The 26,186-nt window shown below is 50.8% G+C and overlaps 9 protein-coding genes across 9 annotated transcripts; 5 read left to right on the forward strand and 4 right to left on the reverse strand.

The window, feature by feature from the left end:
• Nucleotides 1-196: 196 nt before the first annotated feature.
• BO88DRAFT_390228 (putative myosin class II heavy chain (MHC)) lies at nt 197-6,743 on the reverse strand (the record flags this gene model as incomplete). The annotated part of the gene is made up of 2 exons (XM_025704945.1): nt 468-6,743; nt 197-426 (listed from the first exon to the last, which is right to left on the reverse strand). Exons 1-2 carry the CDS (start codon nt 6,241-6,243, stop codon nt 197-199), a joined length of 6,006 nt encoding a protein of 2,001 aa, XP_025561977.1. The 5' UTR covers nt 6,244-6,743.
• A 1,575-nt stretch (nt 6,744-8,318) lies between these two features.
• Nucleotides 8,319-10,035, reverse strand: bgt1 (1,3-beta-glucanosyltransferase Bgt1). The gene is made up of 4 exons (XM_025706937.1): nt 9,528-10,035; nt 9,203-9,460; nt 8,982-9,142; nt 8,319-8,909 (listed from the first exon to the last, which is right to left on the reverse strand). Exons 1-4 carry the CDS (start codon nt 9,785-9,787, stop codon nt 8,680-8,682), a joined length of 909 nt encoding a protein of 302 aa, XP_025561978.1. The 5' UTR covers nt 9,788-10,035; the 3' UTR covers nt 8,319-8,679.
• Nucleotides 10,036-11,737: 1,702 nt separating this feature from the next.
• Nucleotides 11,738-12,953, forward strand: BO88DRAFT_405641 (emp24/gp25L/p24 family protein). The gene is made up of 4 exons (XM_025706938.1): nt 11,738-12,055; nt 12,195-12,402; nt 12,484-12,671; nt 12,733-12,953. Exons 1-4 carry the CDS (start codon nt 11,858-11,860, stop codon nt 12,748-12,750), a joined length of 612 nt encoding a protein of 203 aa, XP_025561979.1. The 5' UTR covers nt 11,738-11,857; the 3' UTR covers nt 12,751-12,953.
• A 188-nt stretch (nt 12,954-13,141) lies between these two features.
• Nucleotides 13,142-13,952, forward strand: BO88DRAFT_444459 (uncharacterized protein; the record flags this gene model as incomplete). Its single annotated transcript, XM_025710109.1, has 2 exons — nt 13,142-13,432; nt 13,494-13,952. Exons 1-2 carry the CDS (start codon nt 13,304-13,306, stop codon nt 13,950-13,952), a joined length of 588 nt encoding a protein of 195 aa, XP_025561980.1. The 5' UTR covers nt 13,142-13,303.
• Nucleotides 13,953-14,015: 63 nt separating this feature from the next.
• On the reverse strand, nt 14,016-15,305 carry BO88DRAFT_405642 (DUF3237 domain-containing protein). The gene is made up of 8 exons (XM_025706939.1): nt 15,012-15,305; nt 14,923-14,950; nt 14,819-14,853; nt 14,610-14,749; nt 14,536-14,554; nt 14,372-14,474; nt 14,299-14,318; nt 14,016-14,232 (listed from the first exon to the last, which is right to left on the reverse strand). Exons 1-8 carry the CDS (start codon nt 15,051-15,053, stop codon nt 14,110-14,112), a joined length of 510 nt encoding a protein of 169 aa, XP_025561981.1. The 5' UTR covers nt 15,054-15,305; the 3' UTR covers nt 14,016-14,109.
• Nucleotides 15,306-16,105: 800 nt separating this feature from the next.
• BO88DRAFT_436080 (endopolyphosphatase) lies at nt 16,106-18,604 on the forward strand. The gene is made up of 3 exons (XM_025709542.1): nt 16,106-16,229; nt 16,345-16,576; nt 16,651-18,604. Exons 2-3 carry the CDS (start codon nt 16,399-16,401, stop codon nt 18,438-18,440), a joined length of 1,968 nt encoding a protein of 655 aa, XP_025561982.1. The 5' UTR covers nt 16,106-16,229; nt 16,345-16,398; the 3' UTR covers nt 18,441-18,604.
• Nucleotides 18,605-22,056: 3,452 nt separating this feature from the next.
• On the forward strand, nt 22,057-23,202 carry erg27 (the record flags this gene model as incomplete). The annotated part of the gene is made up of 1 exon (XM_025708230.1): nt 22,057-23,202. One exon carries the CDS (start codon nt 22,057-22,059, stop codon nt 23,200-23,202), a length of 1,146 nt encoding a protein of 381 aa, XP_025561983.1.
• Nucleotides 23,203-24,041: 839 nt separating this feature from the next.
• On the reverse strand, nt 24,042-24,477 carry BO88DRAFT_66484 (uncharacterized protein). The gene has a single exon (XM_025713042.1). It carries the CDS (start codon nt 24,354-24,356, stop codon nt 24,120-24,122), a length of 237 nt encoding a protein of 78 aa, XP_025561984.1. The 5' UTR covers nt 24,357-24,477; the 3' UTR covers nt 24,042-24,119.
• A 376-nt stretch (nt 24,478-24,853) lies between these two features.
• Nucleotides 24,854-26,043, forward strand: BO88DRAFT_405647 (uncharacterized protein). The gene has a single exon (XM_025706940.1). The coding sequence runs from the start codon at nt 25,106-25,108 to the stop codon at nt 25,724-25,726; it is 621 nt and encodes a 206-aa protein (XP_025561985.1). The 5' UTR covers nt 24,854-25,105; the 3' UTR covers nt 25,727-26,043.
• Nucleotides 26,044-26,186: the final 143 nt, after the last annotated feature.

Consider the following 26,186-nt stretch of genomic DNA (forward strand, 5'->3'; position numbering starts at 1 on the left):
CGAAAATTCAAATGTCTATGGACATGAATGAGAAAATGATGTATAGACAGTTTATGCTTGTATTTGCGGTCCAAATGGCCCGTCTGCCGTGTCACGAGGGGATTCCGAGACTAAACCGTCGGCCGTGCTTTCCGCGTCCTCTCCAAAGGAGTCGTGGGCATAATCAGCAGGCTCCGCATCGTGGTCGTAACTTGACCTACGGAGCAACGGGGGCGTACTCGGCGGCTCTCGCATCCTGCTTCCACGAGCTGGAGCGGCCTTGGGCGTCGTGTCGTAATTCCTCAGAGGCCGACTCGCCGATGGACGCCTGGAACCCATCGTCGCGGAAGTACCAACGGCTTGGGGTGAAGCTTGTCGAACACTGGAGGCCGGAGGAGTCAAAAGGCCTGACAAGAAGGAGCTTGCATTTCCGGACTTCGACGGCGTCTGTTCGGAAACATGTGAATTGGAAGTATCTCTTCCCTTACGCCAACTGCCCCATGCCGCTGCAGCTGCGAGAGGAAGATTCCGTGGTGACGCAGTTAATTCTGCCAAGGAGGAGAGGCTAGGGAAACTGTGTCCGGAATGGATTCTTTCTCTCTCCTGTTGCTGCATCTGCAAATTGGCCTTCAAACGAATGGCGGCATCGCGGACAGCATTGCGGTCGAAGGAAGGTTGCGACACAGTGGTGATGATGTCCTGGAGGTCATCAATGCGAACACCCAGGAGTTCACGCAGCCAATTGATTTCTGTGTCCTTGTCTTTGATCTTGTTTGGAGCGTCCTTGTCAACGGCAGCCACTTCTTGTTCCAGCTCTTCGATGCGAGTTTCACGCTGCTGCAACTGATCCTGAAGTACCAAGATTGACTCCCTCAAAGCTTGAGGCGAGATCTTCTCAGGCATAGTGGATCCCTCACGGAATGCCAATGAAGGCGAGTTCGAGTGCGCAGGTGCCATAGCAGGCGCTGCCTTGGCAGATTGAGCGGCCTCGGCAGCAGCACGTGCAGCGGACTGTGCAATCTCGAGCCTCTCCTCGAGATGATGAACCCGATCCTCCAAGTGCTTCACCTTGTCATCGGACAAAGCCAGGCGGTCGAGCAGATGGGATTCCGTGCGCTGTCGATCCTCAGAAGCATTGTGCAGCGCACGCGCGTGGCGTTCCCGAAGGTCATTGAGCACCCGTTCGTGCGTCTGCCGTTGTTCTTCCACCGCCAGTTCCTTAGCTTGGACAGCAGCAGCCAAATTGTTGGCCCTGGTTTCGTTGGCTTCTTCCAACAGCATCTCGTAGCGCTCCCGGGCAGTGTCACTTTCCATTCTGACGTTGTCCATTTGACTCTGGAGGCGAAGGATTTGTGTTTCCAACTCAGCACGGACAATGTTAACCTGGCTGTTAGCAGCATCCAGATCCGACTCTAGCGAGTTCCTGGTACGTTGAATCTCAACGCGACTGCTCTCACGAGCCTCATGGAACTCCCGCTCAAAGCGAGCCGCCTTAAGCTCTAGATCATGGTTTTCGAGTCGCAGGTTTGCGACGAGCTCTTCAAGCCTGGCATTCTCCTGCTGAGACTGGCCAAAGATGAACTTCAACTTGGCTGCCTCGCGCTCCTGTGCTTCAAGCTCATTAATATCCTCCTCGAGCTTTTCACGGAGCTTCACCTCCCGGCCATAGGCTGCACGAAGCTCATTGTATTTGGCGTTCAACTCCTCCTCGCGTCTGCGCCAAGAAGCCTGGTCACGGGTAACGTCACGAGTCACGGTTACCATCTCATCCTGCAGACGATCAAGCTTCTCACCGAGATTGTGTCGGATACTCAAGCCATCCTCCAAGCGCGTCTTCAACTGGCCAATTGTACCCCGTAGTTCCTTGTTATCCGCTTTGACCTGCTCAAGTTCAGCTCTAGACTCCTCGCTATCCCGTTTCCAGTTGTCGCTCGAAACGCGGTACTCATCCAGGGTGCCCTGAAGTGCGATGTTCTTGGAGGAGAGCTCAGCAAGAGTGAACTGGAGTGTCTCTTGCTCTTTCTCAAGAGAGTCGGCCTTATGCTGGATGTTCTCGAAATAAGGAATCTTCTCAGCCTTGAAGTGAAGCAAGCGGGACTCGGCGTCCTCGGCAGCTTCACTATGGCGTGCAGCATCCTCCTCGGCGACCTTCAGAAGCCGCTGGAGTTCCGCAACAGAGTCCATAGCTTCTCGCCGAAGCTTGTACTCCTGATCGGCCCGCTCATCAGAGAGCCTGAGCATATTCTTGAGACCATCAATCTGGAGCATAAGGCTTTCAGCACCGATCTCCTCTGCTTCAGAGGGTCGCGAGTTCTGCTGGTTCAGTTGGTTTGAGATCATGTCTTGGATCATTGTTCTCATCTCGTCCACAGGATCTTGCGACAGCTTCTGTACGGTCAAAGCCTGAAGAGCAGAGACGCTTTCACGCAGCTGTACGAGCTCGGAAATTGTTTGGTCTTTCTCTTGCTCACTATCGCGAGATGCGAGTGCCTCCAGGAAGACAGTCTTTAGCTTGTCAAGTTTCTCCTTCTGGCGGAGGTATGACCTGGTACTGTATGAGGCATTCTCATATACATCATCCTCATCATCAGCGTCGCTATTGTCACCCTCAACAGATGCGCTCCACTCCAACTTGGTGCGAGGGCCGGGTGCGATTGACATGACAGACTCTTGGATAACACCAAGCGCACGCTCAAGCGGCGTTAGTCGTTCATCGATGGCAGAGCCGACGAGGTCGTTGATCCGACGGTCAAAGAATCTGCTCCGATTTGCCAGCTTCTCATCCTCACCAGAAGAGATCACATCGTCCCAGTCACTGATGTGATCATTCTGGTTGACCAGATGCCGCACAGGAGAAGGAATGCCAGAACCGACTCCCTTGGAGGGGGAGACAGAGAACTGAGATTGAGCATCGAAGTCGAGCTTAGGTACATTCAAGGTGTTGGCCATCAGGCCACGTCCAGGGCTCGGGCTAGGAGCTTCGCTCCTGATGTCGGCAGGAGCGTGTCGCTTTTCTTTAGACGGATGCAGGGCAGACTCGGGAATGCGATCACGAGGTTGAGGCGTGCTCAGACGTTCAATTCCAACATCCGAATCATCATTCAACTGCTCCATGATAGCATTAAGCTCCTCATCGTCAGGCGAGTCCTCAGCCTCATCAGCATGGGCTTCAGATAGCACAGGCTCACGCTTAGGTGAAACCGGAGCTTTGGAGGTGGCATCGCTCTTCCCATCATCCACCGGCTTGGGGGCAGGTGTCGGCTCCCCAGCAGTAGCCGGCACATATTCGGGAACAGAGGCTTTGAACTGGAAGGGCTTCGCAGTGGGTGACAGGAAAGCGTGCTTCTGGTTATCTTCGGTAGGCCCTTCCTGCTCTTTGTTGCCAGCATTTCCTCCTTCGGCGGATACCGACTCTGACTTAGGCTGTATGTCGGTAGCCGGTCCTGACTCCTGGACTGCTTCCGTACTCTCATTCTTCTTCTCAAATGGTGTCCAGGTCGACGCTTCACTGATGGGGGTATCTTTCCTTTCGGCGAACTTGTCGTCCTGGATCGAGACAGGCTTTTGAGTTGCTTCATTGTTGTCTCCACCCTCTGGCTGTACGTTTTCTTTGCCTTCAGCGGGCACACCGTGTGCGCTGGACACTTGCGATTGTTGAACGTTACCAGACTCTGCCAATGCGTGCGACATGCTGAACTGGGCCTCTCCATCCGATGCTTCATCACCGCGACGTGCACGCTTATGGCGGTCAGTGCGGACTGGGCGGCCGTTGTCGTTTTCAGCCTCCTCTTTACTGCTCTTGTCCTCCGCGGTCTCATCCGGCCGCACGATGGGAATGGCCTTGGACTTCTTGGAGGCTTTTGATGCCTCCGAGACATCAACATCGTCAAATATTTTGGTCCTGCCATTTGCAGTTTCCTCAGACTTCGTAGTGAAGCCACTTCCAGTAGGGTTGAAAGCAGGAGCCGCGACATTGAGAGAGGCGGTCGAAAATTTAAACTCGCTGGAGCCAGTGTCTTGTGTGGTTGTATCGTTGGCAGCAGTACTGGGTGTGAAGGGGGGTGCGGTAAGATTGAAAGCGCTAGCGGAGGGATTGAAGCTGGGCACAGAGCCAAATGTGAACATGGGATTTCCAACAGCCGAGGGTTGGAAGGCGTTTTCTTGAAAGGGGAATTGCTGTGATGGGATGGAGGCTGTTGGGTTGAACTCCTTCGCATCGACGTTGAAAGTAGAGGACGAAAGCTTGGAACGGTGTCCGCCGGTATATGAACCAGCACTGGGCTTCGGCTCATGCCACGGTATGTTGTTCGCAAGTGGACCATGTCGCTGAGGCGTCCCAGAAAGGCTCGGGTTTGTATCGATATCCGAGCCATCATGGACGTTACCTGCTGCATAATCGCCGCCATAGAACTGGTGCATGTGCTGAGGATACTGTTGGGATGCAAGAGCGTCCGCCCCTGGGAAAGCCCAACGAGATTGCAGGAGCTCAGAACCATCGAAATTGTGAAGAGCCGGCTCACGATCACCTTCATCAAGCTGTCGGTCAATAGTCTCTTCCAGATGATAGCTAGGCGGGATTCTGTCCAGGCCCTTCTGTAGCGTTTCGCTCAGATTATGACCACGGTCGTGGCCACGAGGGGTAGGCTGCGCGATCTCAACAGTAGAGGCGTGGAAGTGATCAGGTCCCTCCGTTGGGGTGCGAATGGGACGTAGCAGCTGGCCTTCAGTGACATGATCCTGCAGATCATGACCACCGTAAGCCTCCTTCGGTAGGCCTGGCTGTTCGTTCAAGCCAGGGTGGAAGGCACCCTGCTCGTTCAATGGTGACACGGGAGACAAAATCGAGCCCAAGTGAGGAAGCGTTCCAGGAATGGATGCGGCGGGACCTGCTTGCCGCGCATTGAAGAAACTCTGGGGAGTGAGCGAGCCCTGAGCAGGAGGAGTAGGCTGAAATTGCATAGGGTATCCAGGAAGTAGGTTGTTTTGGTCGACCCCAAGGAATGGCGTCTGAATGCTGAACTGCGAAGCCGGGGAAGCCAGAGTCCCCAGACCGGCGGGGTTTGCTGGCTGGCCCAGCTGCGGAGAGAAATGATGAGACAAAGATAGAGGATTGCTAGCTGCTGACCCTGTCGGGATCGGTGGCGACGATACAAGACCGGGAAAGGGGCCCATCTGGCTCATAGTAGCGGAGGCCGGGGATATTGAGGGTTTGGGTTCATCCAAAAACACACCCAGGGCACGCAATTTCTCTTCCTGAAGATACGCAACATATGCATCCCACTCTGCTTTGTCAGGTATGCTGACCCCATACCTTCCGTCCTGTCTTTCCTCCTGGATCTCTGCCGGGTCTGGGAAAAGCGGACGACTGAGGCCACCCAACTCAGTATCCAACACATCCTCCGATCCGACGCTGAACCCACGGGTGTCGTATCCCTGTTCTTCCCAGTCTCTCAACCGTTGTTTGACATCTTCCACCGTCAACAAACGGTATCCAGACTCCTCCGTGCCTCTTTTGTCGTCACATGGCAGCGAGATAAAGCATGCTTTCCCACGCCAAACAATCTTCTTTCTTACTCGTTGTGTCGGCGTTTGGCTGTTCCTGTCGAGCGCTGGGCTTTTCACGGCTTTCGGCTCGGTAGGAGTATCAAGTCGGTCCGTAAGGGAAGGGTCTGTCGGGGTGGGAGGGAGCGGTTTTTCTATCGTAGGAAGTGCCTTGTTGGGCCCCTGTTCCACAAGGGACTGTGCTTCTGTTGATTCCATTGTGATCGGCTGAGGGTCTTTATCGTAGGCGAAACCCCAAAAGTCCTCCTGTCGAAGTGTATCTGCTCGCTTATGAAGATAATCTCTAGTCCGTTGGCGTGGGAGACTGCCTTCCCGGCGAGCTGCTCTTCGATTTACGAAGTCAGCGAGGGTGGGAGTCTTCAGGAGGTCCTCGTCGCGAGGATCTTGTTCCAGGCCAAGCCAATCGTCCGATGCGTCCTCTGCGAAATAGTTTTGTGCCGTAATAAACGAAGGTGCCTCACTACCCGAATCGTCGCTCAACCAATTGCTTCGTTCGGTTCTGGGTTGACCGGTGAGGTATTGATTAATCCAATCTTGCGTAAAGTCCTTTATCGACTTCCCACCTTTCCTACCAAAAATGTCTCGGGCTGGAGACCGGCTGGAATTGCCGCTGTACAGTTGTCTCGCTGAGCTGTCCCGGGCAGACGGTCTTAAGAGCTCGGGATTGTTCGATTCGGAACCGTTACGGATGCCACTGTGCATCGATACCGGAGAGCTATTTCCGGAATCACGGTCGACAGGTCCGGCTTGACTCAGTGACCACGACAGTCTTCGAGGACTCGGTGCAGCATACGGTGAGCCCCAGGCGGTGGTATAGTAGATACTACTTTCCGCTCTTCGGTTTTCCGGCGAGGTTGACGAATCCCAGGCGGCCCGGTATGTAGAGAAAGTAGGAATAGTATTCGGGGGATTCGGGGTGACGCTGCGGCCCCGGGGGGAGCTCGACCGGCCAGGGGATCCAGCGGCCGAGAGACTCGACGCTCCTGGCGTTGCGGAAATGGAAGTCAATGGCACCGTCAGCAGGGAATCGTCACGGAGGACGGACGGATCTGTAGGGTGCTGCGGCGACGGCGAAAGCGCCGAGTTGGCGGAAGATGCGGAGGGACCTAGATCTAAACGTACAACAGCATCGAGATACGATTAGCCTCTGGACTAGTAGATTGGAGGTGTGACGGGAACGAGGAAGATGACTGGCAGGAGACACCGCCATAGGGAGGTGGATGGGGAGGGAAGATGAATTGGAAAATGTGGGATTGATGCAGCCAAGGTAACACTTCGACAGGCAGACACACCTTCCGTTTCGACTCCTGCAGCAAGCACTTGCTTGCTGCTCCCCTTATCGTCCAGAATGTTGAAGCATGGAAATCAAAGCGCTGAGACCGAATCCACCTCGCCGATGAGCTGTGATCGACACACGAAAGGAGGGGGAGGGACGAGACAAATCACACGCTTGGACGAGAGCGCGATTGGGGGAGAAAATGCGACCAGTGAGTGGTACCTATAACACCGTGGAATTTGGGGGGGAGGGAAGGTGGAGGGGGAGGAATAATCTTCAGGGGCGGTGGGTAGTTCCGAAAGAAGATCCCCAAACAGACATCCGCGGCTTGCGGGTGACGGTCAAGGACAGAGACAGAAAGAGAGAGGGTGAGAGAGATTGAAATTGAGAGAGAAAAGCGAATGGATGAACAACAGATCACAGATACCTAAGGTATGCGAGGAACTTGGGCATGGCGCATCCACAAAGGACAACTGGATTGAAGTTGGAAGAAGACAAGGATCAAGCGTTGCGACTAGTGATAATGGATGAAAGTAGTGGTGGTGGTGGTGGTAATCAGAGAGTAAGTAATTGAGAGGCGGACCTTAATTTTTTCCTGTACGAATTTTTTTCTTTGCTTTTTAGCAACTTTTTTTTTTCCCTTTCCTTCAAGTTGGATCGAATCAATCTGGGGCCATGTCACGATCCGCCAGCAAGCAAGTCCGTTTTTTTGACTTTCAGAGCTGCACAGGCGCGTGAAAATAACAAAACTTAACGCTAAACTACCTAATCAGACAGTGGAGAGCTGCGAGGGCCGACCGTTGGGGAAGAAGTAATGGTATGGTAACCAAATATCCGCATTGGGAGCGGATTCTGGCCTCACGACCTTCAAGTTTTGGCCTTAGTTGGACGACTAGTGAGTCCGGTTAAGCATGAATTGGGGATAGTGGTGGTCCTTAGCCTGGCATAGTGCCTCAAGCTGGCCAGCTCAACCCGATCTTCATCTCTGACCGCCATCTACGTACGTGGTGCCCGGCTGTCTGTAGGTACCAACCTTACCCAAACTCATGCGAGTCAGTGGGTATCAACTCTATGCTCTGCAAGGCGGGGGGGAGTCCTTGAGTTTGGGAACAAAACAGTATCCGTCTGGAAAGACCCTCTCTGTCTGGCAGCCTGCAGGTTGATGGATCTTCCTCGCTGCTCTCGCTCCCCAGCCCTTTACAATAAAGATATTAGATGGATACCCGACCGGATGTCACCCCCCAGATTTGTGCATTCTCCATTCTTGTTCCCCCCCTGAACCAGTGCTTCCCTTCCCCAAGTAGATAACAATCACTTGGTTGACGCGTGGGTTCCTGTGGTTCGTGTCTGCATTCAGGGGTAAAACAACGCTACTTCAACCGAACCACGGTTCCCTCGGTTGCCCGTGACTTAGCTAACTACTTTCCCAATTTGGGATCTTCCAGTTGTGCCCAGCCATGTCATCGGTTGTCAGACTGCCATGACACTTTAGAGCCCCATGCGCGACAGCTACCACTTCAAAATCTTCTATCTAGAGCGTCTCTTTATATGTCTGTCCGTATCAATTCTGGGAGCCCTCGCATCTTCCTTCCCTGTATCTGACTACTGCATGATGTCTAGTTGCGGATCCAACTGCCACTCCCGTAGCTCTGTAGATGATATTTACAAGCCGAATCAGATACTACTAGAGAAATCATCCCAAGATATGGGAGACTTGCCTCGATGTTTAACGTCAATTCAATACATATACATACAGTACAGCAAAGGCTGTCCGAGAAATAGTAGATACATATGTAACAGATCTAGTCACTGTGCGTCAGACTTTTGAAGGTGCAGCATCAGACTGATTCCTAGTTCGGCATTCAACAGGTCACGTCGAACTTGAGCTGGCGGTCGGCGGTGAAAAGTCCCCAGTGTTTCTCGTCCATGGACTGGCCATTGTCACCAATGCTGTTGGGCTTCCACTCCTCGTCGAAGGCCTCGAAATAGAAGACGTCGGTTCCATTTCGCAGCATGGGGCATACCGCTGATTTGTAATACTGCGCAGCATTCTGAGTACCAGCTTTAGCAGCACCATAATCGGATCCACCGTCTAGGAAAAGCATTTGATCAGTTCGTCTGCACCTCTGCTTGGGCGTTGGGGAATGTTGTTTATTTATCTTACCGGTGGGCCAACCAGTTTCTCCATTTCCAAAGCGGATATTGCCCGCATTAGTTCCGGCAACCTGCTTGATATGCTTCTCGGCCTCCGATATGTCATAGAAGTAGGTAGCGGGAGCACTGTTGATGTCTACATCCTGCCAGTAGGCGAATCCATTGGCCAAACTAAATCATCATCGTTAACTGAGACTCGCAATACGACATGATCGGGAAAGGAAGGCTTACAGGTAAGTGACACCTCCTTGGATGATAGGATCAGCTGTGCCATCCGCGAATTTGTTCCAGCTGTCAACGGTGCCAACGGCGACCGAGGGAAACTGGTTCTGCACTTGTTGGATTTTGCTCAGAAGTGCCTGCGCAGTGAGACTTCCGCGGTAGAGAACCTCAGAGCCCACGGTAATGGCAGACACAACATCTTCATTTCCAGGGACGACCTGCTTCAGGGCGTTGAAGTCCTGGTCAAAAGACTGGTCGTAATCCGCCCTAAAACACACCAGAAGTTAGCTTCACGGAGTCAATGTAAATGGTTTTATCGATGATAATGCCTTACCAGACTCCCAAAACGACCTTGAATCCCTTGGCCTTCGCAGCTGGGACGATATTCTGAGCAAGATTGCAGTCACTGGCCGAGTATGTGCGGACTATAGTCGTCACACTTTTGAGAGCATCAAAGTCGGCTTCGTAATCACTCGTAGATTTGCAGCTGGAATCACTATTCTTATCACCTATGGCGAGACCCAGGGTGCCACTAGCAGACACAGCAGGGATTGCTGCCAAAAGGGCAGGAAGCAAGCTAGTAGAGACACGCATGCTGAAAGGCGTGTTTGTTTCAGTGAGTGACGAATATCAAGCGATGTATACCGGTTGATGAAGCAGCAAGAAGAGCAGCTGATTAGGGAAGGACAGGGTATAAGAAGAGAGCGTGGGAAGTCAAGAACCTGAGTTTTGGCTACTTTCGAAGGAGATTGAAGAAAAGGGGAAGCTCTGTAAAAGGATGGCTCGTTCCTGGCTATATGCAAGCAACCGAAATAGAAAGAACAAGAGAGGAAGGATTGGCAGGATTTAAGTAGGAATAGAAAGAGTTGCACGGCAAAACGTCAGAACTCAGAAAGACTGTGGAGTCATACTTACTTGTACAGTACAGGGTACCTCCCAATGGGGAGCCCGGCGTTGGCCTACGAGACAATGAATGAATAGCTAGACTCGCCTCCCAGTGGGACAACTCCGAAAAGTCAATTGAGGGAGGAAGGGAACCGGCGCTTCACAGCCAGGGATTCAATCGCCGGAAGAGACCATTGTTGGAGTGACCAGACTCTTGAAGGGTCCATCTACAGTGGCTAAGCCAGGGACGTTAGCCAGAAGGCGCCCAGTGGAATAATCGAGATACACTGGATGTTGATGGGGTCCTTTATCCACCCCCTGCCATTCCGGGGTCTCCGGCTAAGATCTCCACTGCAGGCGCCAGGGTCTGGACCCTTGGGCCTCTCCAGCCCATTACCGCCCCAAGTCACTTCTGCTTGTTCTTCTTTGCTCCATTCACTGCAGAAATATTACTGATCACACAGTCATTAACATCCCAGAATAACTATCTCGCCGACTTGTACTCCGTACTTGGCATCACTACACTCAAAATCGAAACACTAGTATCATTAGGAAGAAGCAAAGAGAATAAAGCTCCCCACTTCAATTCTGCGAGATTGGCCTCTGTTCCGGTTTCATCCCCCAACTATAATAATGTGAGGCGAACTTCCCATGTCCGACGATCTCGTCTTCTCGAATCACTCCACACTTCCATCAATAAATTAATGAGAGATCATCTCTTGGCCACCATCAATCAATCACCAGGCGTTCAAACCACAGATGATGTCACTGAGAGGGCCCTATAACGCGTACACCGGCCATGAACCCTGGAAATATGAGCCACGGTTCACTCAAGAACAGGTGGGTGAAAGACCATTATTGTTGCTGCTAAGAAAAATCCCGCAATAACTCTTTCTCTCACTTCCTGATCCATCATTGTTACCAAAGAGAAGCTTCCTTACTCATCGCAGTGGCGCCCTTATTACCAAGGTTGAATCCCGCGGATTGTCTTGATCTAGACCGCTTACTTGATTGTCCTCCCTTCATCCGTGTTAAGGCAGTATCTTGCTATTACTCTAGAGGAACCTGCGGGTACCCCAAGCTGGGACATGTGAGCTCATTCTAATTTAGTCGTCGGTTTCGGGTACTATATACGAGTAAGCAAACTCGAGAGATCCGGCGCAGTCAATGTTGGCTCACTGTGCTTTGTCAAAGATTTAAAGACCGAAAGGGTGTCCATTTGAGATCTTTAGGAGGCAGTCACTTAATAAAAGCAAGAGACAACCCAATGAGGGAGAACGTGAGTATGCTTCGTACACCTGGCCATGAAATGTTCATGATTCCTCAGGCTTTTTTTATGATGTCTCTATGTCTCAGTGCTCACGAACGCACTGAAGCAATGTATGTATGTCTGTAGAGGCCAATTAGCCCCCAGAATGTTTGTGGTGTACCCTTACGCCACCTTTGACCTCTTAAATTCAAATTTATCAGATCAACACAAAAAGGAACGATTGAACTCTAGATATGGTTGATAAGAGAGAGTGGAAGTAGTAAAAAGAAGCATCGCGCCCTTCTAGACTCCGAACCCTGCCAGGACTAGTCCAGTTAGTGCCGGGTGATCTGGTGGTGGTCCGAGCGTCCAGAATTCCCAGCGCAGCACAGAGACCACCTTGCCCGTCGGGAGTCGAAGCACATCTAGCAAGCCCGACCACCACCACCTCACCTGGATCTTTTTCGAGGAGAACTCCACCAACCTATTACCGGATTTGGAGTCATCAAAATCGAATTACCCTACCCATCATGCGATTCTCCGCAACGACCCTCCTGATCACGGCGCTGGCGTGGTTCACCACCGTGACCGCACACAACATCCAGCTCCGGGCTCACTCCCGCGAATGCTTCCACGAGTCCTTGCACAAGGATGACAAGATGACTGTCTCCTTCCAGGTCGGCGACCGGGAATTCGGAGGCAGTGGCAACCTGGAGATCGACTTCTGGGTAGGTTCCCTGACTAGTTTACTGGCCGTCAATCTCCGCGCGGATACCGTTTGGGATGTTTTGATATACAATCGAGCTTGCAAGGACACAAAACTACTTTTAAAGGATGCAGTCACTAACTTGTGATTGCAATCAATAGGTCGAGGACCCCCTTGGTAACCGTCAATACTACAAGCACGCCATCTCATCGGAGGATTACTCGTTCAACGCGCACTCGGACGGTAAATACGTCTACTGCTTCAGCAACGAAGGATGGGCCTCGAACTCCAAGGAAGTCTCTTTCAACGTTCACGGAATTGTCTACGTCCCCGAATCGGAATTGGCACAGGATCCCTTGGAGGCGGAAGGTAGGACTGCAACACCCCGATATCGTTTATACAAGTCTTCGGCGACCGTATGAGCTAACCGCTATTGATTCCTCATCACAGTCCGCAAGCTGTCTGAGGCCCTGGCACAAGTTAAGGATGAGCAGTCGTACATTGTTGTGAGAGAGCGGGTTCACCGGAACACGGCCGAGAGCACCAACGCCCGTGTGAAGTGGTGGAGTATCTTCCAGCTGGCTGTGCTGATCGGAGAGGGTATTTTCCAGGTGTGGTGGCTCAAGAGATTCTTCGAGGTTAGTCAATTCCATCTTCTGCTTGTAACTGAATTAAGACTAACAACTGAACGATGAACAGGTCAAGCGTGTTGTCTAGAGTGATTATCTTACGAGCGTGATAATTGTAAAGGGCATTACATTATACCCTTGACATTCTTCTTATAACTGAAATTATGGAACTTTTCCCCTTTTTTTCCAACCCAATTGAACAAATAAAATCATCTGGATGATTCTTATTACCTTGGGATACACTATCTAAATGTACGAAGCATGTATACAGCCAAAAGTCTACCAGCGCAGCATTAGATCCCTTTAGCCCCATTCCCACAACAAACACCCGATAGCCTTATCACAAGCGAAACAACAGTCTGCATTACTAGTAGTAGTAGTAGCAGCAACAAAGCAGGGATCCTCCGAACGGGCCTCTTACTAAATAGATAGTAGTACTAGTAGTAGTACTACCAACGTGGTACCACCCCAGGAACCAAAAAAAACCCCGCACGAGCCCATCACCCAAACAAAACAATCCTGACGACAGGACCACATTCCATCATGCGATAAGAAATACTAACAATCTCTTTCATGTTCAACGTAACCAATCCATCCATCCATCCATCCATCCATCCTACAAACCAACACCTAAATATCAAATGGACCAGATAACAAACACCTCCACCTTCACCTCTCAAACAACCGACCCCCTCTTCTACCTCTGCTGGCGACGACAATCATGCAATACCTGCCTGAAAGGCGATATTCCCTGTAGTTGGTGCGCAGTGGTAAGTCCATCATTATTCATTCTCTTCGCCCAAACTGAACCACTTACAAACAAAAATGCAGTCCTCAACCTGCGTCCCCAACCCATCCCTCCTACCCATCCTCTCCCCGCTGCACTCATCGCAGATCTGCCCGCTCGGGTCCAAAGAGCGGTGGGAACTCCGCGCAATACCCTTCGGGTGCCATGTGAGCACGATTACGTTTCTTACGGGCGTGGTGGGGGTGCTGGGTACGTTGGCTGTGCTAGGGTTGATTGCTTTGGGGGTTTGGGTTGTGAAAGGGGTACGGAGGAGGGGTGGGTGGAAGGGGTTACCGGTTGTATTTGGGAATGGGGATGGGGATGGGAATGGCAATTGGGGGGCTGTGGTGTTTCCGCGGTGGGGTGGTAGGAGGGGGAGGGATGGGGGTGGTACTATACTTGGAGGAGAGGATGAGGAGGGGGCGGGAGGGGGAAGGAGGGTTGGTGGTGATGGAGGTGATGGTGGGGAGGATGAGAGGAGGCCGTTGTTGGGGGGTGGGTGAAATGTGAATATGTTACACAAGGGATAAGTGGTATGGGTGGAGTGTGATTATATGAATGGGGGTTTTATGTCAATGTTATGAAGATTTGATTGCCTTGCATCTATTTGGCAGGTCTTGTCGTCTGATTGTTATTCACTGCTATACAGTATTTGCTGATTTAGCCCTGGACAACCTGGCTGACGCGGTACTCGACCACAGTGGGCTTGCCCTTTTCGATGTTGAAGCGTCCCTGGGCAATGAAGACGCGGTTCTCGAGCTCCTTGTAGCGTTCGCTGCCAGTCTGTGTTGTTGTGGTTTGTTAGATTGGGTGTGTTCGTTATCCGGGCTGGAATGTGGTATATCTCACCTCGAAGGTAATGTGCGTGACTGGAATACTAGCATCAGCCTCTGCTGTCGTTTTGGGTGAGTAAGATACTTACAAGCACTGTTGAACGGAGTCGAGCCATCAGGAGCAGCTCCGGCGAAGACGGCCTGCACTTCGGGAAGCAGGGTGCAGACACCAGTGTAGTTCAGGTAGATGAGCTATAGTTGATGACCGGCGTTAGTTGTTACTCTCTATGGAGTTAAAGAGCCGGTTACGTACATCATCGCCATCCTTAGGCCTGTAATTCAGTAGTTAGAAGTGGAGCGTATATCTTCAACAAAGGAGAAACGTACTTGATAACACCATGCGCATCCAGACGCAGGTGCTTGCCGTCGGCATCCGCATGAATGTAGTCATTGCCAACACCGACGAACTCGGCGTCAAGAGCAGGAGAGAATCCAGGCGCACTCTGGACAGTGCCGCCGGTCATGGGCTTCAGTCATGCTAGGTGGTTAGTGGGATGGTCTTGTGGGAAGGAAGGGAAGATTGGGTGGCTGCTTACGACGACCTGCAGGCTGTTCTGCCGAGAGGCGCTGCCTTGAAGGAATTAGCCAGGTTCCTGGAGCTATGGCCCTTGTCTACTTGGTATGTATCTTTAGGACTTACCGACGCCTAGCGGAGCATCGATTGTGACCTGCACGGAGGACAATGTTAGCTGTGTGTAAGCAGGCGAGGTCCTGTATCGGAGATTGTACCTTGAAGGTGAAGGCGGGCTGAAGGGTAGGGAATTCGGACATGTTTGGTTCTAGTTGAGTGATGCGACGATGTTCCAAAGCTGTGTCAATCTGGAATATGCTCTGGTGCTTGCTGGAAGAAGTCGAGCAGCTGATAAATTCCGGACGTTAAGCCCCGCTCCTCGGTGAGGGGTCAGGGACACATGTTCCACAAGCAACGGCCAGCCTATGGCGATCCCCCGAACGGTGATACCCGGAGTGATTCTGATCGCCGCGGGTTAAGGTACTTCGGGCAGTTTATTTACTGTGTAGAACTATAGAGGACGGAAGAGTGAGTATTAGGTACACACTACGACTATTTACTAGAAAGCTTAGGAAAGCTACTTAGCTCAAAGTCACATGCTTCGACTGGGTTGCCAGATCTGGCTAATACCTCTCGATCAATATTATTATTTCTGAACTACAAAGCTTTCCTCATTTACCTTCGTGCTACTACTACTCCTCCAAGTCTGCTCTTGTGGGCCGATGGCACACCATCAGGTGCTCTAGCCAACTGCAACGTCTCCTTACAGACCCCTGTTTGTCTACCAGATGACTCTATTAGTATGTCAAAGCTGACTTTCTAGTTACCAAACCGTATCACTTTCAATCACCTAATCATAAACCAGAGACCACCCGAAGATATGTACAGAGGCAGCATAGTGTCCTCCACTATCCAGTAGATCAGGACCACACAGCCTATCACGACTATAGTTGGATCTGGCTCGGATGACAGTGCGGCCAGCGCGTCAACCTTGGGGGTGAAAAGAGAGAAAAGAGAACCCCCAAAATGCAGTCGATGACTAAGACGCTCCGACAATCTGATTGTCGGTTTCAGGCACGTGGGCCGTTTAGACGACGGTACAGGCTGCGAGTACCTTACATTAGGGGGAGGACCTTGACTGACACTGCGGCGCATCTTTGCTACTCCATACAGCGCTGATTTGTATTTCTGGTATGCTCAACAGCTGACCTGTTGAATCGAGTCCGACTGATACTCCGGAGTCAGATGTCCAAAGCAATGCGTGTCTCTCGCAGGGCTAATATTTAAATGCCAGCCAATTCACCCGTGTTCCTCTGCTCTGCTGGTCGGGTTCCAAACAAAACAAAGTGGGTCCACACGCTACCTCGCGCTTTTCCGTATCGGGGCGGTAGCTGTGACGTCGTCGACGATCCAGTTCAACAAATCCTCCATCTCATGTAAATTACCCCCGGTATCGCTATTTTTTGGTCTTGTTTTTAGCTTCGTTTTGGCTTTTTCACATAGTGTGTCGCGTGCTCACTGTGTGCTTCATGTCTGACTCTATTGATCAAGGTTAACTGGTCTCCCGCATCGTCGGGGTTTCGCCTCCTACTCACAGTCTTCCCAATGGTTCCGACTCGTCTCCTTTCAGCGCTCTCGCTGCTAGGAACCTATGTGTCTGCCTTCCCGGTTGTGGAGCAGCAACCTCTAGGTGACGGTCTCCAAGATGTGCTCCAGCTCGAGCCACCAAATGCCGATGCGAAGTCCTTCCGAACACTTTCAGGCCGCTTTCTGCACATAACAGGTACCTCTTCCTTCCTGAAAACTACCACGGTGTCAGAGGCAAAAGGAGAGGAAGGACAGGCTGACCATTTCCAGATCTCCATCCAGACCCCCTCTACGAGCCCGGAACATCCGACGAAAAGAGCTGCCACGGAGGTGAGGGCTCCGCCGGGTACTATGGCGCCGAAGAGACTGAATGCGACTCGCCCATTGCCCTTATTAACGAAACATTTCGCTGGATCGAAAACAACCTTAAAGACAATATTGACTTTGTCATCTGGACCGGTGACTCTGCACGGCATGACAATGATGAGAGGAATCCCCGCACGGCAGATGAGATCGTCCGCTTGAATCAGTTCATGGTGGACAAATTCGCCGAGGTCTTTGGCAGGAAGGACACCATCCCCATTGTTCCGACTTTTGGGAATAACGATGTAATGCCGCATAATATCATGAAGACCGGTCCGAATCGGTGGACGAAGAAGTACCGCGAAGTCTGGCACAAGTTTATCCCCGAGCATCAACGTCATAGTTTTGTCGAAGGCGGCTGGTTCGTCTCGGAGGTGATCCCCAATGAGCTCGCAGTTATCAGCTTGAACACTTTATACTTCTTCGACTCCAATTCTGCTGTCGACGGATGCGATGCGAAATCGGAGCCTGGCTATGAGCACATGGAGTGGCTTCGGATCCAACTGGAGATGCTGCGGACACGTGACATGAAAGCCATCTTGATAGGTCATGTTCCTCCGGCAAGATCTGGTAGCAAGCGCAGCTGGGATGAAACATGCTGGCAAAAGTATACACTATACGTGAACAGATTCCGTGACGTCGTCGTCGGCAGTGCATACGGGCACATGAATATCGATCATTTCATGCTGCAGGACAGTCGCAAAGTGGACATTACTGCCAGCAGCGAGTCCATTGTCTCGTCCGATCTTTACGACGACTCAGGAGAGATCTCCATCCAGTCTCGTTATGACTATCTATCCAGTCTCAGGAAAGACTGGTCTAGTCTACCGTCTCCACCTGATGGTATGCCGAAAGGCAGCTTTCTGGCAGATGGATGGTTCGAAGAGGAACAGGAAGCTGCGACGAGCTCAAAGAGCTCAAACCCCAAGAAGAAGCAGAAGAAGTTTCTCAAAAAGATTGGCGGTCCCTGGGCCGAGAGGTACAGTGTGTCGTTAGTGTCACCGAGTGTGGTGCCAAACTTCTTCCCTACGCTGCGGGTAGTCGAGTATAACATTAGTGGCTTAGAGACCAAGATGTCGGCCGACGCCCCTACCTACAACAACCTGGGTATGGCGAACGTGGTCCACAATGAGGATGGACTTTCGGCCGACAAGAAGAAAAAGTCCAAGGACAAGGTTCCCAAGCCCCCATCGCCGACTGCGCCTCCGGGGCCGGCATACTCTAACCAGGCATTGACCTGGCTTGGGTACACTCAATACTATGCCAATCTGACCGAGATCAACCGTCAGATGGCGCAACGCCACCAAACGTCGGCAGACGAATGCTCTGACTCTGACCAAGACAATGGCGCTCGTGAGCTGAAGCTCGCAGATGTCTTTACGTTCGAGGTCGAATACGATACCCGAAATGACAAGATCTACAAGATGGAGGATCTCACCGTGCGGAGCTTCTTCAAGCTGGCGAAGCGAATTGCCAAGAACAAGGCGGGTAAAAACGATATCTGGATTGAGGATGCGACCGCCGAAGAACTCGACACGAATGCTTCTGGTACCGTCGACGATATCGGAGACGAAGTAGAAGTCGAGAAGAAGAAGAAAAAGAAGCATAAGAAGCCTAAGAATCGAACATGGAGAGCATTCTTGGAGAGAGCTTTTGTCGGAACTTTGGACCGTGACGAACTTGACGATATAGAATAATGGTACCTGTTTACCGAGGATATGGACAGGAGGTATACGACGTTATGGCTGCGACGTTTCCCTTGCTCTTAGCTTATCTGTGTTGCTGCAATGTATATAGTGCTTCAGTTTTAAGGATCACTTTTTGAAATAGATCGCTGCTCATTGCTTCCACTCATTTGTCCTTCGGAAGAGGCGGTGGGGAACTGCCGCGGCAAACTGTTGCAGATGCAGGCTGTCGGTCATCATTCATCCATCCACCCCCATCTAACTGATCAATCAGTCCTGTGCTTGTGGTGTGACAGAGCCACTGATATCATCTCCTTTCATCTCCGGTTGTAATCGAAATCGATCGAGGGGCCAACCTTCCACACAGCCCCATGGAAGACGCACAGATGCTTCCGATGCCACGCTGGCAGACGGCCGCCAACTGTCATCATCCAGCGCTGCCGCCATCCTCATGCAAAGCCTACTATGGTTGACCCCGGTAATTTTGTTAGTATTGTGGAGAGGTGCAGGGGGTTGAATCCTTCCAGCGGTGAGTCTTCTAACTAACACCGCTTGCCTAATATAGTTAGCCCCGGGTTGAAATTAAAGCTCATGAACATGAAAATAATGATGTATTTTACTAATTCTTGGTATTTTAAAGATACCTTCCACACCTGAACCTACCTCTCCAAAAGCAAATTCAAAATGCTTATCTTATAATAATCATATCTGTGTTCTTACTTTTCATGATGCTGGTTTTACCTATCAACAAATAGTCAATCAGCTACAGATTAGCTATTACTAAGTTTAATATACATATCAAAATCAACAAGCTATACCTTATAAAGCAAAAGGTAATATATCAAAGTTCTCAGATAAAGAAGTTAATTATATTATATAATAGATATTAAGTTCAAAGCATACGCGTCAGCTGCTATATTATTATATTATTAAAGAGTTTAATCTTTCTATTAAAGTAACAGCCTTAACACGTTCTTTAAAAAAACGAGGCTATACATGTTATAAAGCACTTCGAAAACTACCTCTTTCGCCAGTTAATAAACAAGCAAGGTTAGCCTGGGCCTTTGAACACCTATATTAAATATGGGATTAATGGAATTAAATACTCTGGACTGATAAAATCTGGATAATCTCAGGCTTTTATAAACAAATCTATATGATTTACAAGTCTGGTGAAGAACTTGATGAAACCTGTCTTCATACAAACCTTCCACGCAAGCGTGGTTGGATGTTTTGGGCCTCTTTCTATAATAATTTTAAAGGACCATGTCTCTTTTGGGAGAAAGAATAAGGAAGTATTAATACTGAAAACTATACTAAATATATTCTTTTTATTATTAATGGTTTCATATACTTGGTTGAATGCAACGGACAATAACTTTAATTAATATAAGATAATACTCCTAGTCATATAAGTAGAACCATTATTCAAGAGTTTAATAAGCATAGGATTTTTTTAATTACTTGGCCAGCATTCTCACCAGATCTCAATCTAATTGAAGCTGTTTGGAACTGGATTAAAGACTAGATTAAGTAATACTACCCCGAGGATGAGCAGTTGTTATATAATTAACTATATAAGGTTGTACGAGCTGCGTGGGATACTTTACCAGAGGCATTCTTAAATAATTTGATTGACAGTATATCTGTAAGGTACCAGGCAGTGATCAACGCGGAAGATGGCCATACAAAGTATTAATAATCATACAAACGGCAGAATTAGAAGGATTCAACCCCCTGCACCTCTCCACCATACTAACAAAATTACCGGGGTCAACCATAGTAACGCTAAGAAGCGCGCGGGCGCCGAAGTTCCACGCTTGCAGCTTAGTTGAGCGACCCGGCTCAGTGGCGGCTCGCTCATGCATAGAAAGATGGGTTTGGACCCGCGCTGGGCCTTCCTTCTGCAACACTGCTCGCAGGCCATGTGTGACTTTTGGCTGCCAAAAAAGAAGAGGCTGGCGACAGCTGATCCACTGTGCTATTCCTATCTCATCCTCCCGGCTGGATCAAAAGCTGCACGGCAGGTGAAATCAGCAGTTGGGCTCTGACACGTATCAAGCTAGCTGATGCGCTGTCCTTCCGCCTAATGCCTACTAAGTCTTAGGGACGGGACCATCATCCAACATGCCACATTGCCCTTCGTAATTCCTTTTTTCAACTCGGTGATGGTGGCCACCAAGGAAATAACGTCCCTCACCGTGGCTGCAATTGGTGCCCGATGTCTCATCTCCGCTTGGAACGGCGGCGAGGGCAGAATGAAAATTGACGGGCACAGCAGGAACTAATAAAACAAGCCAACGGCGTTCTAATTGATCGTATTTCACGGAGTACTCTCTCTTTCTACCGAAGCGGGGGTCCATTCGCCCTATATGTATAGTGGAGCTTTGCCGCATTGATTCGCACCGCATTATACCTCCGCACTGCCGTGGCTTCATCCACTTGGCTGTGGCCAGGGAAATATCAACGGGGCAGATAACCTGCCCTTGCATCATTATTGCTCCGCACATCCATTCATTATCGCTCTAATCCCACATTCTCGCGCAGCTGCGACCGAGTGCCCAACTTCAATTGGGACGAGAATTGACTTTCAGAACATTGACTTTTTGTGGTTATATCTTCTGTTGCCTCACCCACGCAGGCTTCGTTTCATGGGATAGCGACTTCAGGCCTTGAGATAGCTGCCATCACTTCCGGCCCCAAACTCGTGGGCGGTGCCCGCCCATCGCTGGCAAGAAGCACAGACTAACGCCTTACCTCGCCTAGTTGCACACGATGCATCAAGACTTCCTCCTATTTCACAACGACCAGTTCCTTGCCCTTTGTTGTTTCGAATGCCCCCTTCCCCGTGCCTTGCGTTCCTAAATCCCACCTATACCCTTTTGCGCTCTCACGCCCGCTTGACTATCACATTCTTCTGCTAGCATAGCCTTGCATACAGGGCTGCTGACAGCAGGCTAAGGAGAGTTCTCATCTCGAAGAATTGATCTGGGTGGTTTCCTTTTCGGGTTAACGATTTGCTATTTAAGTCTGATTGCACTACGGAGTACACCCGCGATCTGATCCTCGCTGATTCTCCAATTAAAAACCACTAATTGCTGACATATGTAACATACTTGCTTTTGCTTTCCAGTTGAAATTGGCGGCTTTGTGCTTTCGTCACTAGGAGTCTCTGCATGTACAACTGATCGGCTATTCAGTCCTTTTCGGAAGCGGCACTGAGAGGCGCGGACAAGCCACAGATACGACGAGTCTGATTTTGCGACGGGCGCATTCAACGAAGGACTGCGCTTGCAATTGAGGATTTCAATTGCGGAACCGGCAACTTAATACCCAAACATATCGAGCTTTGGGCGCCAGCACGAGCATGGGAAGCTTTGGTGCATGCGACGGCTGATCCAATTCTAAGAACCGTTTGCGCGCGCGTCCGAGGTAAGGCTCCCGATCTCTTGGCGCTTTGCATGTTTCACTTCGATGCATCTATCTTTTATATGAGCGCGGTGGGCAAGATGTGACCACTGACTGAGAATTCTTAAAACGGTCCGATGCTGTGGGATCGGTCCTCCCCTCCAAAGTTGTTGTTCGGTTACACTTGTTCGAAACTTGTTCTGTTATATACCAGATCATCATGGATATGACTAACTTGGCACTCGATTGCCCTGTGATAGAAACTGGCTCCCTTGCTTTGTGGATGGCTTCCTCCGAAGTGGACCAGAAGGCCTTGGGCAACTTTGCGGCCATGACGGGCCTTGAGAACCCGTTTCTGTCCGCGATGCTGTACAAGATTCTCGGGTTGTCTGTTATGTTATCGAAGAAACTCCTCCGTGCACGACGATTGCGACGCCTAGACCCCACCCGAGAGACTAAATCGCTTCATCTTTATTATCATATCATCTGGCTTTCCCGCGAGGGACTTTTGATATTAGAGGAGTTCGTCCTGCCCCTGGTTGAGGGATGCATGGAACTCAAGATTCTAGCCTACAAGCTGCGCGCCTCCTTTTATCATATATTCGTCCTGTTTCAGAATCAGCCTGCTGTCCACACGCCGGGTATCGTCAGTCTGCCGAGTAGTACACCTCTTTCCAATGGCGTTGCCGAAGCGGAGTCACCATCCAAGGATTCCAATTCGCGATTTTCATTTCAGCTGAAGCCCGACACGATAACGATTTCCGGGAAGCCCAGTTCAGCCTCGGATGGTGCGCCACGAGGCAAGGTTACGCAGGCACCCCCGGGCTTCGCGCCGGTTCAAGCGCCCAAGTCGACCTCCTCGTTTCTCCTCCCTGCACTCGACTACACCCCCACAGCTACCGCCTGTTTCAATCATGCTGCACTCTTGGCGGATCAATTCCTCCCGGGCTCGCACCCTCTCCGTTTGTCCATCAAGCTGGAATTTGCTGCCTACCTCTACGACTGCCTACATGACGCCCATGCCTGTCGACGGTTGGCCAAGCAAGCCATTGCCGATGTGTACAATGCGCAGGAGGGCATGGACGACGAGAGCTTCGAGGATGCGGCTGAGATCGTGGGGATTTTGGGCAAGATGGTGAAGCGGGGAAGGAACGCAAGCAGTGCTGGAAATAGCACCACGGCTTTGAGAACGCCTCGGGAGGAGCGTAGTGAAGGCACTCGAACGCCGTCCTCTCAGACAACGTCGAAGAAGCCGGCAGCGCGAGTGCCGAAAAGCGCCTCCTCTCCGGCGCGCGCGACCAAGCCGACGACTAGCGAGGGCATGTCACCCGCTGTGCCTGACCCCACCATGATGAATCCCATATGATGCCTTTTTGCTTACAACCTGTATATGCTTCTTCTTGGACCTACGGAGGAGTCGCGCATGGAGCGCTTGGCCTGTAACTTTTACTTGACTTGTACCTGTCTGTATTATCTCTGTACGGAGTTGCGGCGATAGACTGGAATTGGGCATTAGCTCGCGAGGAGCTGTGGTCAGTATGAGCGACTAAGCGCGATGAAAAGCTCAAGTGGGAACGGCAAGCCAGCCAGTTGTGATGGGTGTAGATAGATAGATCTGTGCGATACAAAGGATGTTGTTGATGTCATGCACCCCACTTGTGTGTGCTTGTCTGGATAATGGACCTACACTTGATACTACTAGTCGCAACAATTGTCAGTCTCAAGCCAATGGTTATGGGGCAGGATGGATCGATGGATCTCTTGTTGATGTTGCAGTGGAGGCCAACGCATTGTCGCCTGAGGCAACCCCCCACCCAGGGTCCGGTGTAAAATACCATACCGGGCAGGACGAGATAAATTACCGGCGAGGCAGCAGTTTTCCCATTGACTCCTGAATGTATATTTCATGTTGTGTAAACGAGAAAATAGAATTGACTGATGCCTGCAGGGGGGCAACTTTGGAGTGTGAAGAGGCAAAAAGTCAACACGCAAACGGGCATTTTGTTTCTATAGATACTTTTATTTTTCTCATTGACATCGACACGAGGGTGGATTACGACGACGACCCTTCTTGGCGCACCACCTGCAAGGCCAATCCATCGCCAGCAAGAAACAAACCTTTTTAGCCATTGCGACCCTTTGGGTTCTGTCTTTTACGTCATTCGACGGGGATCGCCTCCTGCAGCATCCGGCAGTATCTCTTTACATTGATCTTGCGCGCAAATCAGATTCCCCTCTTCGTCCTCCACGTCGATTTCCTCCTCCCCCACCACCAACATTAAGTTAAGTTGTGTTGTTCTGCTCTTCGTTGCCGGGGGCTCGAGTGCAAAAAAGGACGCGCCTGCTTTCCCTTCCCGACCGTCCGACCGCCTGATCGACATCATCGCCCAGAAGCGAAGGACCGCAGATCCAGCGCAAGACCCTGAAAAAAGAAACGCACCCGAACGAGGTCACTGCCCCCCCCAAGGCTGCGCGCGCAATCACGTCTGTCAGAAGACCCTGAACGAGGCTGCGACGCATCTATATTTCTTTACTTACTTGCATAAACCCTCCGAACGTTGAATCTCTGTTCCAATTTCCATTTCTTTTTTTTTTCTCCTTTAATTCTGATTTTCTCGCTGGCAATGAAGCTGTTTGTTCTGGAAGCCTCTCAAGCACGCGGGATCCTCATCGGCTGTTAGAAATACCTCTTTTTTATTTTCTCTCCGAGGATCGTGGATTGGAAACCCAAAGTCAGGCCTTCGTCGGTCGCTGACTGTGGATGATGAGGTCGGGGCTTCAGAAACCTGGGGCCATTCCATTTCTTGCTCTCTTGGTCTTTTCGCTATTTAGTTTGGTGCCGTCGCTCGCAAAGGAATGGGATTTTTATAACGTGCACCTGGGGTACATTGGCTATCGCAATGACGTTCGACGTATGCATTCCTTAGTTCTTCTCCTATTATTTCCCCCCTCCCCCTTTTTCTCTCCCCCATATGTTTGGCTGAGTCAGATAAGCTAACGGTGGTGCTGCTGCAGATGTCTCTCGGGTAAAAGATAACTGGGCCGATGTTCGAACAAGATCTCGGGTCTCTGGGACTGGCTGGAAGCCATGGCTTCTAGATGGATATTATCAGGGGTTCCATGAGCGCAAAGCTCGTCCGCGACGTTGTGCGGTGGACGCGCCATCTCGGAGCTCTTTTGAGGCTGCTGCCGTCTTCGATACCGATCCTTTGGCATTTCCGGCCCGAGAATCCTCGGCTTTCACTCGGGGAGTCCGCGCTCTCAAGGCAATGGTCATTAGGCAGCCGGATGAGTCGCAGCTACTTCCGACCTTTGCAGCGGAGGGTGATGCCATTGAGCAATTACCTACGCGACTAAGTGCGCTCGCCAATTCCTCGGTCACTCCGGCTACTCCTCTCGACGACGGACCTTTCGGTGTCTCGCCTACCAGCAATTCCATGATACCAGCCACCAGCAGCGTGGCTGAGGTATCCCGATGGTTGCTAGGGTTGTCCCGTGCCTCATGGCAGCAGGTCTGCCGCGCAGGGAGCGAGTATCTGGAGAACATGACTGCTTGGCAAGCCCGCCAGCCCAACTTCGACCTCTCACAACACGACAACCACACCACCTCTTCTCACCCAACAGTCCCACATAACCACACACCCCGCGAACAACCTATACCCCCGAAAGCAGTGGTCGTGAATAATAGCGACGACGCCAACAACGACGCCAGTCAATCAGCATCCACGCCAAGCGCCACGCCGCCCCCACCGGCTCTCTCCCCCAACAGCACCGCACCGACTGCCGGACAGTCCAAAGTCGCGGGATTTCAGCAGGAGACCGAGCACATGCGCCGGGGTAGCTGCATGGCGATAGTGATCGGCCTAGTGGTGGGCGTGATGTGGTTTTAAACACATCTACCCATCCATCCTCACTCCAGTCATAGAATTGACTGGCTGACTGGCTTATTATGATTCTTTGCAGATTTTTGCTCACACTGTATTTGGTTTCGTTGTACATCACTTGCTGGGGGGAGTCTGATGAGACACCCATTTTGTTTTCTTTTCATGCCTTTACGACTGTTGGATGGATCGGATATAGGAATGGTATGGGATGGGCTGGACATAGGAGCAGCCTCAACTGGCCCTGTCGAGTGCAGTATGCCAATCAATATATAATAATCTTCACCGTGCGATAGTGCAGTGGTATTCAGATTCGTATATACTAGGAGTACGTGCTTGCTGTAGGTTAAAGTCATATGGTAAGTACTAGCAACTCACGTCTACGCACCTCATATAGTAGTATAGTATTTCTTTTAGAAGGAAAGGGTAGATGCCATGTACTATCATCCACCATCATCCAACTTCAATA

This window comes from Aspergillus vadensis (assembly GCF_003184925.1).
Source record: "Aspergillus vadensis CBS 113365 unplaced genomic scaffold BO88scaffold_14, whole genome shotgun sequence".
Classification (NCBI taxonomy): domain Eukaryota; kingdom Fungi; phylum Ascomycota; class Eurotiomycetes; order Eurotiales; family Aspergillaceae; genus Aspergillus; species Aspergillus vadensis.